Source organism: Penicillium samsonianum (genome assembly GCF_028829775.1).
Source record: "Penicillium samsonianum strain IBT 33392 chromosome Unknown utg000004l_segment0_segment0, whole genome shotgun sequence".
NCBI lineage: Eukaryota > Fungi > Ascomycota > Eurotiomycetes > Eurotiales > Aspergillaceae > Penicillium > Penicillium samsonianum.
This window is the reverse complement of record NW_026643262.1, coordinates 2457782-2474575: the sequence shown is the minus strand read 5'-3', so window position 1 is coordinate 2474575 and position 16794 is coordinate 2457782. Positions and strand designations below refer to the sequence as shown.

The following is a 16794-nucleotide window of genomic DNA, read 5'->3' as shown; positions in this document are numbered from 1 at the left end:
TTTCTAGGTGGTTTACAAGCTCTCTCGCGGCATGTATGAAAATGAAGCTTTTCATGCCATACAAAAGCTTCATTAAGAGCTGTAAACCACCAAAAACAATGGTGATACATGAATTTGTATGGGACGAAAAGCTTCATATCAGTATGAATAAATTACATTACGTTGTATAGAGCGGTGTAATAACTACATGTTAACTAAGTGGTCGAGAACCAAGGCAAAATTAGGCATTCGGGCACCAACGATAAGCCTAGATGGGGTTTTGACCCCTGGCGTCTATGGGACTGCGTAGACAGCTCCTTTTACCAGGCTAGTATAGAAATTTTAGTGTTTATGTATCCTAAAAATATGAAGTTATCAAAATCCCAACGTTGACAGGAAGGTTGGTCTTGATGTTTCCAATGTTGATTAGTGAGCGGGGTGAGTCACGCAAAAGCCACAGCCCTAGAGCCGTATAAAAACCTCGAAAGTTTCGACTTCACCAATATCTCGCACCCTAATAAGCAGTAATTCGGCGATTCAAATCCCAAATCGACAAAATGGCATTGGAATTTACTCTTCCTACGGCTTTGATCCTGATAGACAACCAATCAGGTTTCTCCGACCCAAAGACAATATCCCATTGGGGCACCACACGATCCAACCCGAGTTATGAAACCAACCTTCAAGCACTTCTCTCCACATTCCGAGCTGCGAGATCTTCATCTTCCACGCCGCTGGAGGTGATCCACATTTTCCACTCCTCCACATCCCCGGAATCTCCGTTCCACCCCTCCAACCCTGAACAGGGTATTCGTCCTCTAGACTTCGCCACCCCTGCCTCAGATGGGTCGGAGCCTGTCTTCTGGAAAACTGTCAATTCTTCTTTTATCGGAACTGGGCTTGAAGCGCATTTGCGTGAAAAGGGCTTTCGTCAGCTTATCATTGCTGGGTTGACGACTGATCATTGTATTTCAACTACTGTGCGAATGGCCGCTAATCTCGGGGTTGTGGATCGGTATCTTGGAGATGGGCCCGTCCGGCTGAGATCGGATGGGACTCATGAGAATGACGTGAATGTTGATAAGGGGCGTATTGTCCTTGTTGAGGATGCCACGGCTACCTTTGGAAAGGCTGGAATTGATTCGGAGACTATTCAGAAGGTTTCTGTGGCTAGCCTCGATGGTGAGTTTGCGGATGTATTTGCCACAGAGGAGGTTATTAAGGCCTTGACCAAGATTCAAAGCTAGCGTGATAGTGTCTCAGCATATAATGGTCTTAACTCCTGAATTCATATGAGACTCAATCTTCTTCACTCAACCCCCAGGCTACCTCAGCTATTCTGTTCGGCCTAACTTTGATTTCCTTTGGTCTGGTTCTCAGTTCTACCTCTTCCCACTTTGGGCTCTATTTCGTTGAGAATCAAACTACGTTGATCGAGAGACCTGTGCAGCCGGTGCGAGGGTTGATGCTTTCGAGAAGATCGGGGAGGGCGTGGAAGGGGCGTGCCTTGTTGTCGTTAGTGTTGTTCATCATATGTAGCGGTTCATGGAGTTTTTCATTTGAGAAGTACGCGTTGGGTTATGGAGAACATATTTGATGGATGATTCAGGTATTGTGTGGCGTTTGAGTCCGTGGGGGCAAATGTATTGGCGCAGAACGGCTGCGGGATCTGGTGTGCAACAGTTTTTTTCAGGATAGAAACTGTTGGAGAGGTCTCAATTTGTAGGAAAACCGTAAATAGCAAATGTAGGGCTCTAGGCAAAAAGTGACAGCGTGACGAGATCTCTACACAGAGATGTGTGTATATCTATCGGCAGGTTCAATGGCGACAACAAGTCGCGATCCCGAGGTTGTTCACCTTTCCTGAATAGGTAATTTCCGGACTTGGCGGGAGTGCAGGGCTTGGCACCACCCACGGGTATGCTGACTAAGACCCAACCCAACCCACAGGTTGGGGTTTTGGGCGGGTTCCAAGGTTTTGGCGAGGCCTAGTCTCAACCATGTGTTCCACCTTAATATTCGACTATATAGCTAAACGCGATTTTCTGTCTGACGTCACTAAGCTGCTCCCGGTCTTTTAAAACAAGCTGCCTCGACGCTACAAAACTTGCATTGGAAACATACTCCTTACTTGAATCATGTCTCTACCTCTCATCACACCATGGGCAACACACGTCGAGAGTCAGCTTTGACCAAGTCCATTCAGTCTGGCTTGCTACGCGAACCAGACAAGTGCAAGAAGACACCCTGGGGTCGGTTTCTTGCTTTCTTCACCGTGCGACGAATTAAATTCGTCCGACATGAGCTGGAATTATTTGCACGGCTACGAAAGGAGATCTGGAACTTTGATGAATATGAGTATCAGGCGAGCTTCCGCACGACGAGCGGCCAGCCCCCTTTGAAAATGATGGGGGACTTGGGATACTCTGGTTCTGTGAGTAGTCCTCGTTACAACTGCAAAGAGATAATACTGACTTCTCATGATGGTAGACATTCTTCAGCAGTCTCGATGGCCACTTCGTCATCAAGAGCCTCCCTCGTCGTTTCGAGCATACCTTTTTCCAGGCAGAGCTCCTCGAGCCATACTATTATTACATGCGAGACCATCCAGACTCGGTCTTGGTATGGATCACAGACTATATTCTCTCTCCCTATGTGACTCTTGGTACTCTCTTTGGATGCACGCCAGCACACCATATTGTCATGGAGAACATCCTCAGCGGCAAAGCCGAGGATCCCAACGGCGAACAGTGGGAAACCTACGACCTCAAACCCATCGACTACTTCTACCCCGAGCGTGATCTTATCCCCGAACCTCTTGTTAGCGAAGAAACGCTGAACAGACTGGCGGATATTTTCAACGACAAGCTCCATCTGTGGAAAAAGGACTATGACGCTTTTATTCAATCCATGGTAGCCGATACAAAGTTCTTGGAAGAAGCAAATGTCGTTGATTACTCTCTGTTCCTGCTCAGAATGCCAGCTTCTTCAGAACCCGCTATTCTAGGGCGACAGAGTCCCTGGAGAGAAGGTCTCCCGTCTGCTGATGGAAAGTGGAAGTATCGGGCTGTGATCCTCGATTTTTTCTGGGCGCGCCACAAATTCCACGCGCAAGCAATGTCCGGGGTCGTGCAAACGTTCAATGTTGTGGGTCGCAAAGGTCCAATGTCTATTACGACGACGGCTGGCGAGTACCGTGAGAAGTTTCTGACGATGGTTAGGGAAATGATTCAAGTTCAACAATGATATCCTACGCGGCAGCTTGTTCTTGGCGTGTTCAGCGTATACTTTTAATTTGTATGTAAACGCGATTGATATTTCAAAGCTTTAATTCACCTTCTCAACCACCAAGCGATGCGCCATGTCAATATATGATTTTCTGGATGGTACCAATTCTTTACATACGGACGGCGTACAATTGTTGGATATTAGACTATCCACGTGCTGCATCAATAGTAAATTTTGGGCGGCTCCTGATTTACTAATTGGTCGTCATACGTAGCAACTCGTTCCAAGTTAATGTGACATACGAACTCAACAAATGCATTTCACGGCGGCAAGACCATTAGAGGTTTCATATTGCGCGTCTCGTCGTGTAATGCAACCTGCACCGCACGGAAATTTCACCTGCATTGCATATGCACGCCAATATAATATTCTATCACCATTCTCAATCTCTGAACCCCTGTTCAAAAATCTCGATCTATTCACTTCAGTTATTCAACCAACGTTACGCATCAGAGTAAGCACTATTGAGGAATACTGCTTCCGTGACAAAATTTTAAAACTCGCAGCGTTACCTTTCCATTTATTGCTTTCAATATGTCGTCAGCCGTTTCAATTTATGTCGCCATCCACGACGACGGGGGAGTTTACGAACACTGGGGTAGTTTCATCGACGAACACTACCTTAATCATCTATTTTCAATCCCTTATTCTAAAGAGATATGGTTGTTAAGATATAGCATTATGCGTTTTGGGGTGATTCGCTCGTACGTGATCCTAACTCTCTGTAGAAGTCCTAGCTGGGGATTCATAACATGGCAAATGGTTTTTAATTTTGTTTCAATCGCTGTAATCATGACTAGGGCTATAGAGGCTACATAAGTGCTCCATGCAAAATCATCCCGAACACCGTCAATCTCCGGTAACTCCGATAGACCAAAGGCCAATTTTGTGCGTCCATCTTGCCTTCAGCCAACCGGTAGCCGAGGCTAGGCATACAATCCCCCCAACGATCTGACCAAACTCGAGGATTCCACCTCTTGTAAATTCGAGGTTTCTTTTCCTTCAAGGCCTCTTCCACTTTCCATGGTTGTGAGTCGTGCGAGGCACGAACGATATGGTGAAGCATGATCAACAGGTTGTGTCTTCTTTTGGCCGCAATTAAACTTGGGTCATGCTTTAGAACAATCTTTCGGTGTTTCTGAATGTACGCAGTAAATTGGTTTTCGTATTCCGACACCCAGCTATCCTGGAACCAGTTTTGGAAACGTTCTAGGCGAAGAGCCCCAGCCGTTTTACCGGGAATATCATCGAGCTTTCTATCAAGAAAGATTCGGGTATCTGTGAGCCAATTTTTAGGTGCTGTAGCAATGCAACACCAGTCGTTCGATGCACAATCGTTTCCATATTTGTATAGAAGAGACTGAGACTTCTCTGGTAACTCGCGCTCCGTTGCTATCGTAGCAGAATAGGCCGGTGATATTCGATAATACCAATTTGAAAGGCACGTGAAAGGAATGATCGCAATATCATGATCGGGGCGATATCCGTTGGTGTATGGGATACTCTCTTGTGGTTTCTCATCACTTGACCAATCCTCTAGTAGGCTCACCCATACTGAAGGAGCAGAAGGCGTTGTTTTTAATATATCGACGAGTTGGTTGACTTTCTGCCAAACTTGAATGATTTGACCTGGATCTCCTTGAGGGGGAGGTAAAATGTTGATGAACATTTTCCCCCCGACTTTGGCCCAAGGAAAGGTGTGAAGATGGCTGCGAACAGCTTCGATATTTTTTAAGTCCCATCCGTGGCTGTGCGTTTGCCTGGTAGTGAAATTGAACCTCAGCCCGCCCGAAACTTGGAACTCGTGTTCAAAGTCCCCGAAAAGATGATCTGATATCTCTCGATACAGATACCGATTGCAACGCAGAATAGCCAAAGCACAAGGGGCTGAGTGTATTTCATCGAAGACAGATTCCCATATCATCCAACGAAGTTCAAGCGGGAGGTTTATGAATGTCCCCAGTTGCGCAACGCCGGGATCTTGAGGCGCGGGCTTGTCTTCGGCACGATTCATGGTGTTTTGTTAATTGTAGAAATGATAAATGTCAAGATGAGGAAAATCTTTTAGCTATCACACACACACCCGTATCGGACCAATAATCACTGACCTTTGTGTCGTGAAAGTGTCTCCACGTAGGTTAAAAGGTTGTAACAGGGGTGAGATTCCGATGAAGTTTGATGAAATTCAGATTGGTGGTGTGTAGGAAGCTAAGTTATTGCTCTGATGAAACATCAGATATGATCCAGCTATGAGTCAAAATTACTTGAAATGGTTGCGGTCCGGACCTTCAAATCATGGTATGTCCAAAACTATCTTGTTCAAAACAGTCTAGTAGAAAAAAAAAGCCTTTTCCGCCTACCATGTCACCGCTCACACCCCCGAAGTCATGATGTTATAGTAGAAATCGTACTAAACCCGCCCACGGGTCTCTAGGGCTGGCAGACACCTGACCTCAACTGCCTAGGTCCGCCCAGGTGCGGGAGTTGAGTCAGAATTCGATACTACCCGTCTACGTAAACCCGTGGACCTACCTACATATGTAGGTATTTATATGTCATACCTAACGGGTATGTACCTAGGTAGCCTTGGAATTTGAAGTTGGAATAATGGATCTTCTGTAATCCTATGCTCCGCTTAGGCCACTAGTTACCTACTCCTAAGGGATTACATAAGAGCATTTAACAGCCCTGGAGGTATAAAGTATGGATCCGCGCTGTCAAGGAATATAGAGAGGCTAACAGGGCTCTAGACGACCCATATTTTCTAGTGCTCCGGCTGAAAAGCAAAGCCCACGATGTGCCGAGCAGCGCATTACTGCCCAGGAAGTACCCGCTGCTAGGCTCCAGGATATAGTTCCCCAGCAGGTTGAAGTTCATCGGCAACTTCGCTCCAGGCTCAGCCAGTAATGACAACCAAGCACATCGAGTGCTTGCCATTCCACCAATGGACCGACAGGTGGCCAAGAGACATGAAGGTGTTCAAGGTCTCTTCCAACAAAATTACTCAACGAATGAACTGAACGCCAGGCCAACTGGACTAACTAACCAGGAATCACCCGAGTCACAGAAGTTGCAAATCCATGAAATCCTCGCAGGATGTTCCTCCCTCCAGGATGGAGCTTATGCGGCCTCTGTCCCTGACGATGTGGTTCATTTGTCTCAAAGTTCTATTTGGGATGTTATAGTCAAGATCTATATCGAAGTGCATGGTTGCTTGAGAAATGAGATTGTTGTTAGAACCTATTCAGATGGAGGCTGTGCTGATTGATTATGCCTGGAACGTCCCTGATGCACGCGAGGCCGAGGTCTTGAATGCCATGACTACGATTATCCACAGGCTTCACGTATGTTCCTTCCCCCCGCTTGTTTGGCTTGATGACTGACAATGCCCTTTATTTGATGGCCTGGCACATCGCATGTACCTTGCTAACAAGTCAATTAGAATCTGGTAGATTCTAAACCACTGGATTTGACATTTGACACCTCGACGATCAAGAAATCAAGACGTTGCAGTCCCCCCACTAAATGAAACTTTTGATCTTGAACTCGTTACAACAGCTGTTATATCTAATGGCATCGGGCTAGTGAAAACAGTCCAAAATAAATTTCGCCCTTTCAGTATGTTTATCATGTCAGACGTCCTTCAACTCTCTATTCCGTCAGCGCGATGCCATTCCATGAAGCAAATCCCCACAAATGACCAACTGGAATGTTCGAGGTTGCAGTTACCTAGGTTAAGGCCCTCCCTCACTGTCCATGTCAACCAATCTTCATTCTAATCCTCATACTACATATCCATAGTAAAACAGCGGGCCTAAAAGCCAGCACGAATTGCACAGAAGAGCAGAAGCCACCATGCCTCGTCACCAAAGTCTTCTTCTTCTGATACATCATCCTTCTCTTAATTGCCTCCATTTTCCCATCAAAAAAGCACTAACATCATCTATGTGACCATTTATCCTAGTGAACTTGCTGCACTTAATAATGGAGTTTGCTACTTTATCAGCCAATCAGCACTATATGTCATACTACATGCTTCTGGGAATACTCCTTCTACTGCCCACGATCTCCTAATCAGGCCCTGGAGGACCGCTAATGCCAAAATCCAAGTCTCTCTACGGAGTAGATTCCAACTTAGATCCTCCGTTCACCTCAAATCATGTACTCTTCCATAAGCAGGGTCCTTGAATCGCCTCAACAGAACCCTTCAATGGGCAATCTTGAAAAACAACCTGAACGGCAATGAAAGCGACTTTCAGACGGCCAAATGCCAATCTCTTCTTGATTGAATTATATTCTCATCAGATCACATTATATGCCCCGGCGACTAACTACCTGTTCCATTCACTGTCTAGTTTGGATATCTCCCTCTTATTATCCGCAGGGAGTTCCAAATACATGTACGTGTCCCTGCGCAACTCAGAGCGCCCATCTCTGGCACCCCCTGGAAGCTCAGGCATCGGCTGCACTGGGCGTATTACAATCTCAGCCTCACCCAATTTCACATTCTTTTGCTTCTTGTTCCTTGAAATGAAGAACCACAGCAGGCCTATAATCAGGGCTAGGCCAGCCACACCACCGACAACCCCACCCGCGATGGCACCCCTAATCGCTGGGTCGGATGTGCTAACTTTCTTTGACTCGGATGTGGAAGAGGGTTCGTTATTAGCGGTAGTACTGGTTGCTACCTCACTCTTTCCAAATAGGGATTTAAAGGCTGGATCAGCCCACGGTAAGGGAGATGGTGAGGCCTTGATATCGCTGGCCGTCGAAGAAGATAGGGAAAATGAAGATAGGGCGGGCTGTGCAGCTATTAATTTGTTGAACTCGACTTCGAAGGGGGTAGAGTACTCACATCAAACGACGATCGGGTTGCCTCAGATTGAGCGTCATATATGAACGCTGGAGTATCGTAACAGCCTGCCTTGCCGTCATCTGCCCAGGCACGTCTTCCGCCAATTCCAAAGATCTGACGCCCGTATGTGACACATGTGAGAGTCATGCGAGGGTCGTCAAGAGGGGGAGCAGAATACCATTTGAAGGACGGAATTGATAAGTAATTTCTAAAAGGTGTCAGGCAGGTGCGTGGGGATCACGATAGAAAGCATACCACATACACATCCAGAATAGTGTCTTTGGATTTTAGATTTGCCCCTCCAAGAACATATATCTGATATGAGGGCGAGGATTCGTCGTGCTGTACGGAGGCGCAGAATTGTGTTCGGGACGCTACAGTACCCGTCGTGGACTGGTTATACCATTTTGCCCCAGCAATGTCATACACTTGGACATGGCTCCATGAGTTCTGGGACTGTTATTAGTATTCTGATTTTAATACAGGGATTCCCAAGGCTTACCGAGCTCATCGTAGCGTTGATTCCATCCTTAATCGAGGGAACATCGCCTCCGATATACACCAAAATTCCCCCGTCACCAACTGGCACGTATGAAAGCGAACCTTCTTGGACAGCTTCGTAAGGCCCGTCGAGAGACGTATACTGCCCGGTTGTAGTATTTAATTGAATCAGCCCCGTGCCGTACTCCTTCGTTGAGTCTGTGATTGAAGGTGTCGTACCACTATCCCGATAACCACCTATCCAAAAGCCAGCTTGAATAGCAGGCGCATTCGTATACACTGTCAGAAAGTCGATGTCAGAACCACGTCTCGGTATAATGATTGGATTTCAACATACCACCGTACTCCAGTCGCGAGGGCTGAATGGTGCCATCCTGTTTGCCCCACAATTTCTCTTTGACAGTCTAGGTCCAGATCGTGTCTTCGGAAGTGATGTTGTTCAGAAACCGGCCTCCATACTGGTACGATGTCGAGTTTTCCGCGTTGGACCAGAGCGCCATGTCTTTAATGTTGGGAACGTCGGGGTCTATCTTGGTCATTTTATAGTTCTTGCCCTCGGAGGTGGAGAAAGAAGACGTGAGATCGAGCGTCACGAGATAATTGTCTAAGGGGCAGCATAAGCACACCAGGTCAAATTGGTGAGAAACAGCTTCAATTGACTTACTCGAAGCGTCGCCATCATCTGGAATGAGTCCTCCATCCAGACCAACCATGTACAAAAAATTGTTGGCAATATCCGCTACAATCAATCAGCATCCGACAAAAATTGACTTTTCTCTACATACCTCCAAATCTGTAACTGCGACAAAATCCCCCAGATAGATCCGACAAAACTGTTCTCTTGGCAAGATTTATGACTCCAGCGTTTGCGAAGGAGGGAGCCAATACCCAATGGAACATAAACCACCAACCCGCCATCTTGGCCGTTGCGTCGTAGCAAGCACCCAAGTGCAAAAGAGAGTGGGAATTTTCCAGGGTCTAAGATGACACGGGCTGGGAAGCCCCATTTACTTAACAATCACGACAGCGCAACTTAATCTTATTATGTTGTATCAGGGGCGGGAAGAGTTCCAAAATTAGTCACATTAAGCGCTTGGGTCTTATGTTTGGAAGCCGTTTTGCTGAACACTGCATGACGCACGCGCCGTCAAGTTAACGTGGATATCCCGATTGGTTCAGGGTTTCTGATCTGCATACCCGGCCTTTCAGAAAGCCAGGTTTTTCTTCTCTTAAAACGGGAAAGTGGAAAGGTCAATCATTTGACACAGATGACTTTTAGCCATAGTGTCATAAGTGGCTGGCGCTTCGACATTCCGTTTGATCAATTGTGTGTTTTGGACGCGACACCATCAAAGTGACGTGCAGGAATTTTCAAGGCAAATGTTGCACAACATTTACCAGCGGGAGCTTGCTGGATTGTGAGTGGTTTATGGTAAATTATGTGAGAATTAATGGAGTCCGCGCGAGACTTCAAGTCATTCTTTTGATAGAATAAATACAACCATTAGCACGTATAGAGTACTCCGCAGTATCTCGTGGGACCCACAGTGTCGCGTGCATTTGGGAACGGATGTAAAGGGGACATTGATTGTGGACTAACCATAAGGATTTGAAGAGATAAATTATAGACAATGATCATTGTTTAAACCATTTAAATCGCACTGTCATATGATATCACGAGAACAGGACTTCCAATGCTGCCAATTTCGGGTATCGGCAAAATATATTCAATGCGAAATTTCTAGATAAACTGTTTTGTGAATACACCAAATCAGGAACCCGGAACAGAGTTCTGTCGGGCACAAGATTTCAAAAGCCAACGCCATCTATTCCGTCTTTTTCGAGGAGGGTTTGGGGATTTTTCGCGTCCGACGACGTAGCATCTCCACTCGCTCCTCCATGGTCCAGTTGACTTGGTCGCCAATGGGGATCAAACATTTAGCCAGGTAGTCGTAGTTCTTCCGAAGTAGGTTCACAGTAATGAAGATATAATCGACATTTCGGAAGACCAGGGCGTCTTCCTTTGCATAGCGGTCCTTTTGCGCAAGGAAAGCGACAGGGTGATCTCTCCAGTGGCGGCGCGGGTTGAGGTGGTGAGAAGTGTGGTAGCCATCATTAAACGAGAAGCGGTTACTCTGGTATTTGTCAGTCTCAGATCTACATGTTAAGCAGGCGGGTGGAAACTCACCGGAACATCAATCAGTGTGATACTGGACAGGTAATCCGAATCAGGGTCGGCCGGATCCACGAAAGCGTGTTGGCCCCAGTTACCGACCATCAATCCCAAGCGCATGACGGTGAGCGGAAGGATGAACACGAACGTGGTAGCGCGGGCATTGACGTAGTTGTAGAGCATATAAATAGCAACGTAGCTACCCACTTCCCAGAAGGCACATTTGGCTGCATACTTGAACTGCCCCTTTCTCCAAAAGTACATTGGGAGCTCCAGCCAAATGAAAAAGATGAACCGGCCCACATAGGTCAGGAAGTCGGGGATGCTGTCGCGGTCATAGTGCATCGTTGTACTCAGATCGTCCGTACCGTTACCCTCGACGTGGTGGTGCTTGATGTGGTGGTAAAAGTAAGAATTCCACGTATGGCCGTGCATGGGGTCCAGCAGGTATGGGAAAAGCATGTCGAACAGATATAATTTTGATGTCAGGACTCCATTCTGGTGGATGTGCTGGTGCTTCATCAGCGTGAAAGCGCCGCAATAAAATCCTTGCATGAGCCAGTGCAAGGCACCGTGGAGGTAAGAGAATCGGTAATATAGGAATGCGGCACTTGGGACAATAGTGGTGAAGTAGAGTATAAGGTGCGTTACCATGACCACGTCGGTCTGGTATCGCACGATTCCCTTGGCCCAGTTGATGTATGGCGTGAGCACGTACTTCTGGATAGGCGCGGGGAGCTTGGCCCGCAGCAGCGGGGTATCCCAGAATTGGGAGATGGTGGGATCAAATTCTACATGAGAAGGATCATTGAGATTGTGAAGCTTTTGGACTGTTTCTTCGGTGCTGAGCTTGTCCAATGGCTGTGCACTTGTTTTGCCTGGATCTGTGTTAGTTTGGAATTTGATCGACAATGCATGACTCCTGTGTTATTACCATCTGAACTGGGTTGAGGCTCAACGATAGCATCGATCACCAGTCGATCTTGGTAGGTGAGCTGGGGATCTGTGTATGTAGAGGGATCCATGATGTCTTAGTATGACAGAGCCTAGTCTTCTGGTCAATCCTGTCCAATGTCTAATCCAACGGGCGGACACTAACCCGTATCCAAGCAGCTGATTATAACGAACTTCTAAAATAATTTCCGGGATTTCCGGGCTTATAAAGATAATAGATGCCTAGCAAATAGGCTGGACAAGTCATCTAATAAGCAACGCGTCAGGGGCGCGAAGAGATTTCGGGACTCAACTGTGGGTCCTGGAATCGACAAGTTATGTGAAGCCAAAACAACATTTTGAACGTTTCTAACATTTGATCCAGTATTTTCAATTACAGCTCAAGCTATCCGTTGCCATCCGAGAGTATTCGATGGTCTCGCTGTCAATAACTTATGATTATGTTACTCCATATACTCCGTAGCATCCATTCCAATCTGATTCAGGGGGTTGACCGGGAAACATTTCCCCCTGAATATCCCAGCTTAACACTTTGTGGGGAAACCTCCAGGTAATGTACAACTTTTAATGTGTTAATATAGAACTATAGAGTAGCTTGATTTACAGAAAATAATCCACAGGTTTTGGTAAATAAGATGATTACGATAATTTACATTTTTTTTAAGGTAGCCCCTGGCGGAAGATCACTAAGAAAAATAAGCAGTCAGCCCATAACGTATTAAAGGTCTCGGGATAGAGGTTTAAAGCATAAGAATTTTGAATGGATGCTGCAAAGAAGCGTTGTGCTTTTTGGAAAATATGGCAAATATTTCGCAATAAAATCTGTCATTTTGGTATCAAGTTGTGACATATGGGCTGTAAGGATGAAAGATGAAAGAGAAGAATCAACGAAATACAAACAAAGCGATATCTGGCTTCAATATCCAATAGTTGCCAAGAAACTAGCATGGTTGAGGGGAAATCGGTGACTTCCTTCGATATATAAACTCAAATTCCTTTTCTATGCTAGACTTTAAAGACCTTGTTGTATAATACCTTGTCTAGGGCCGATGTATTCATGCTGCAACTGCACAGGAATCTTCTCTGTGTCCAGGACCAGCGTCAAACCCCGGGTTGGACCTGTCACAGGACGGCCAGGACAGTTCCCGTTGTCGAAAATGGAAACAATCAGGCCATTTTCGTGGAAGCGGGCATGGTACTGACCATTGAAGTCTGTTGCAGCGCCACCGGATAGGTCTTTGAACATATTTGCTTTCCCTCCTAGCTTCCAGATCGCAGCGCCTGTTTGACCGTCTATGTAGGCAATGGAGCTCATCATTCGACAGGAAATGAGATAATTGCCGAGATCGTCTTTCTCGATGCTGTTGACATGGAACAGATCCGGCGCAGTTTTTTTTTTTGCTTTTACCATCGCCCGGCACCAGGGGGCTGGAAATGATAGTACTCCTCAAAGCTATAATGGTCCGAAGCCCGCCACTCGAATAGCACCTCTCCTGTCTGGACTTCAATATCCTGGAACCCTGCATCCGGAATGAATTCGACTTCCGGTGGTGCCTCGAACGTCGTTTGGTTCACCACGAAGACACCATTGATAACTAGAAGTGCCGTCCCTGAGGGACTCAGGGTTAAGTCATGCACATCAAGCCGCCACCCGTTCCCCGAACGGATTTGGTACGCTTCCTTGTAGCGGGAGTTTATCTAAAGGACATTAGAATATTTCCCAATGCGATGTCGCCAATGGGCAACTTACAAACGCATAATAGCTTGACACTTCAGAAAGGGAAACAATCTAGTCCTCTCCTTGAAAGGATTGTATGTGTGCTGTGACATACCCGGTCGTGTGCCAGACACAATATTCGTTGTATCGAGGAGCATCATCCCAGAACGTTCACCTACTTTCCCCAGTAGGGCATAACAGTGTAAATACTCTCATTGTAACACTGTGCACTTTCCTCGTGAACATTCAGGATAGGCCCAATAGCATTAGATGAGTGGTACAGTTCGGTCAAACGCTCCAACGTCATATGGTCGCGATCGATATAGAGGAGAAATATCAGCCACTGACTTACATGTCAGTAAGAGCACCGCCGCGAGGTGAAAACATGGTTGCGCATCTGATAGTACCGCCGGATTAAAGCGTAACATGGCAATAGTATGAGATATGGCCTGCAGCCGATGTCGGGGGGCTATCCCAGCCTCCGCTGCGGCGCCAAGCTATGTGCAGGCGAAACCTTGGGGAAGTCTTGGGCCTTTTGTTTTGGTTGTCTTTATGGTAGCTTGTGTGATGCTAGGAACACCTTCTTGTAGAGCTTGTCAATTATCTAATGGATCTATTGTTCACAATTCTAACATTGGAAGCGAATGCCCAAGTTCTGGACTGGCGGAACGTCAGGTTCGCCGGACGGAAATATTGTTAATAACGTTATGTCGAGAATGCTTTTGTGGGAGCAGGGAATGCATGAATGTGTATTGAATTATCACATATTGAGTAGAATTGGTTGTTCTGAGACTATCTAAGGATATCTGAGCTAGAGACAGGACGTGACTTTGAACAAGTTGATAGCTGTTAGAATTCAAGGGAACTAATCGAACTGGAGGAGGACCTTGGGAGATACTTATATTATTGTATATTGTAGGTCCACGAGCATACTTTGGCACAATCCAGGTTTTGTATAATGTACTCCGTATGACCTTCAAAATCCTAGGACTACCATCTAGGTAAGATGGAGAACTGGCGAGTTAATTGTGATCTATCCAATCCAATTAATCCGAAAACCCCTGCACGGCCGCACCCACGTGTGCAGCTTGCAATACATTAATGACGTTATACCAATGGTGCCAACAAGGGCAGGTTTATTGGCTATAGAACCGACCCTGGTTACAAACGCACATCGCCATCTCGCATGCAATTAACTTTAATATAGGGGCTCAATATTGAACCCCAATGTACGATAATAGCCCCACCTGTTAGTGAGAGACAATATACATTTTAAGAAGGCACACGTTTCAATTGGAATATGAAATAAAACCCAGTGACCGATAGGGCAATATAGGAGTTAGTACGTTCGTATAGTGAGAAGTGTTTAGTTGTTGCCTTAGGCTTCCCATAAATAAGCTACAACACCATAGTTTGGTATAGTGGAACTAGGTTATTAACCTTTAAATAGTCGGCGATATTACTTCAATTTCGATGCTATGAGATTGGGATTTACAGAAGCAACCTTGGAATACCACACTTGAGATATGGGGCAGGGCACCTTTACATAGCGGTCTTCTAATGAAGCAACATGCGGACTCGGAGAACGTCTCGCACTCGAATCAATTGGAATTTATCAACAGCTTACAGTAAATCCCCCTCTTTGTCTCAGCCCATGTTCTTTTATAGTCATATAATATGTTGTAAATAGCGTGTTTCTTTACTTAGACCACTTCTCACCAACAGATTTCAGTCAATGGGCTCCGAGAAGGACGAAATTTGTCTCAGTCATCAAGAAGCGATGTTACAACGGACATTCGAAGAGGATGATAACATCCTGATTATTCTCATAGATGCCCGAAGCCGAAGAAAATGTCTCACATCCCCGCTGCCAATTCTCTAGTTCTTCGTAGTTGCTTACAACCCCAGTCCCACTAAGGCTTGATGTAGTAAGATTTTCGCCACCCCGACACATCACTGGTACAGACCCATTTTTTGTAGTTTCGTTGACATCATGACCTCCAGCGATCAATGCAATATCCGTTGGTGATGGGGTTAACCATGTCTCAGTGAATGTTGCTTCCCTCGGGTCATTCAGAATGTAAAACTCTGACTGGAGGGTCTATTCAGAAATGGAGCTCGTTATTAATTTTTAAACGAGTAAGTAATTAGAAAATCATCTGTAAAAGACAATGCTATGATGTGAATCTCCACAGTTAGAAATTCTTCAAAAGCAATCCGTGCACATAAATAGTGCTGGCTTCCCTCCTGAACGTGATATTTTTCACTTTCAACTCTGAACAAATCCCAGCCTCCAATCTTCAATCTCCAACCTCCAGCCTCCCTACAACTTCCAACCTCTTAACCCACCCTTCCTCTCACATCACCAAAACAATTACATCAAGAACATCAAGATGAAGTTCCTCGCATCCCTTCTTCTGCTGGCCACCTCTGCCATTGCAGCTCCTGTCGCTACTACCGCCAAGCGACAGGAATCGCAGCACTTCCACCTGAAGTCTACCGGCGCCACAAATGCAGATCACAACAACCTATATGTCTACTCCTACCACACGGGCGCAGGTCTCAGCGACGCCGTGCTTACCAACGATGTCAGCATAGCCAGTTCTATCTATCTGAATGGGACGAACGCACTCGTTGATTTGGGGACTGAATTCACTTGGGGACTGATCGCCACTGGCGACACCAATTATGCTTGTGAGTATCGCCACATACTTTGGAAAAGTCTTCTGTGTCACATTTCAGTCTGAACTAACCTGATCTTTTCATTTTCTTTAGCTTGGGAACCTATCGTTATCAACGCCGGCAGCGGCGGCAGCGAAGGGTACTCCATCAACGGCGACGACTTCCAATGGTCGGAAAACAACGGCTTCGGTGGATGGCTCGGTAAGAAAACCCCGCGTCTTTGTTCTTTGTCCTCATTTTTAAGACATGGCATTAACATCTCCAAAACAGTCTGTGATTGGTACCACAATGCGCCCCAGCTATTCTACTTGAACCACTACAGAACCGCCACCATCCCCTCCAGCTGCTCCCAGGTCCAGATGAAGACCGAATACATCTAGATATCCCCACGGTCGCATGGGGTGATTTGGCCCCCTTTAATGGCACTTTATGATCAATGGTCGGGAGTCAGGACTTCCTAATGTTTACTAGTTAATAGCGATTTCAACGAATAATGAATATGAAATGCTTGCTTTCTTGCTATGTACATTCTGCTAGTTCAAGACGGGGATATCAAAAAACACACTAGCAGGAGAAAAGATCGAATGCCGATCAACCGCGTGACATCATGTTTCAACGTAAAGCGTTTCCCTTTTCTTTCATTGC

General features: G+C 46.1%; 7 protein-coding genes across 7 annotated transcripts; 3 read left to right on the top strand and 4 right to left on the bottom strand.

The window, feature by feature from the left end:
• Positions 1 to 536: 536 nt before the first annotated feature.
• N7471_007867 (uncharacterized protein) lies at positions 537 to 1226 on the top strand (the record flags this gene model as incomplete). The annotated part of the gene is made up of 1 exon (XM_057280586.1): positions 537 to 1226. The coding sequence occupies one exon, from the start codon at positions 537 to 539 to the stop codon at positions 1224 to 1226; it is 690 nt and encodes a 229-aa protein (XP_057134846.1).
• A 914-nt stretch (positions 1227 to 2140) lies between these two features.
• On the top strand, positions 2141 to 3225 carry N7471_007866 (phosphatidylinositol phosphate kinase family protein; the record flags this gene model as incomplete). Its single annotated transcript, XM_057280585.1, has 2 exons — positions 2141 to 2413; positions 2470 to 3225. The coding sequence occupies 2 exons, from the start codon at positions 2141 to 2143 to the stop codon at positions 3223 to 3225; spliced, it is 1029 nt and encodes a 342-aa protein (XP_057134845.1).
• An 853-nt stretch (positions 3226 to 4078) lies between these two features.
• Positions 4079 to 5281, bottom strand: N7471_007865 (uncharacterized protein; the record flags this gene model as incomplete). The annotated part of the gene is made up of 1 exon (XM_057280584.1): positions 4079 to 5281. The coding sequence occupies one exon, from the start codon at positions 5279 to 5281 to the stop codon at positions 4079 to 4081; it is 1203 nt and encodes a 400-aa protein (XP_057134844.1).
• A 2317-nt stretch (positions 5282 to 7598) lies between these two features.
• On the bottom strand, positions 7599 to 9541 carry N7471_007864 (uncharacterized protein; the record flags this gene model as incomplete). Its single annotated transcript, XM_057280583.1, has 8 exons — positions 7599 to 8069; positions 8123 to 8330; positions 8385 to 8572; positions 8625 to 8902; positions 8961 to 9027; positions 9142 to 9227; positions 9288 to 9362; positions 9409 to 9541. 8 exons carry the CDS (start codon positions 9539 to 9541, stop codon positions 7599 to 7601), a joined length of 1506 nt encoding a protein of 501 aa, XP_057134843.1.
• A 908-nt stretch (positions 9542 to 10449) lies between these two features.
• N7471_007863 (fatty acid desaturase) lies at positions 10450 to 11821 on the bottom strand (the record flags this gene model as incomplete). Its single annotated transcript, XM_057280582.1, has 3 exons — positions 10450 to 10758; positions 10812 to 11674; positions 11731 to 11821. 3 exons carry the CDS (start codon positions 11819 to 11821, stop codon positions 10450 to 10452), a joined length of 1263 nt encoding a protein of 420 aa, XP_057134842.1.
• A 941-nt stretch (positions 11822 to 12762) lies between these two features.
• Positions 12763 to 13774, bottom strand: N7471_007862 (uncharacterized protein; the record flags this gene model as incomplete). The annotated part of the gene is made up of 4 exons (XM_057280581.1): positions 12763 to 13111; positions 13159 to 13448; positions 13501 to 13513; positions 13647 to 13774. 4 exons carry the CDS (start codon positions 13772 to 13774, stop codon positions 12763 to 12765), a joined length of 780 nt encoding a protein of 259 aa, XP_057134841.1.
• Positions 13775 to 15860: 2086 nt separating this feature from the next.
• On the top strand, positions 15861 to 16529 carry N7471_007861 (uncharacterized protein; the record flags this gene model as incomplete). The annotated part of the gene is made up of 3 exons (XM_057280580.1): positions 15861 to 16161; positions 16243 to 16350; positions 16420 to 16529. The coding sequence occupies 3 exons, from the start codon at positions 15861 to 15863 to the stop codon at positions 16527 to 16529; spliced, it is 519 nt and encodes a 172-aa protein (XP_057134840.1).
• Positions 16530 to 16794: the final 265 nt, after the last annotated feature.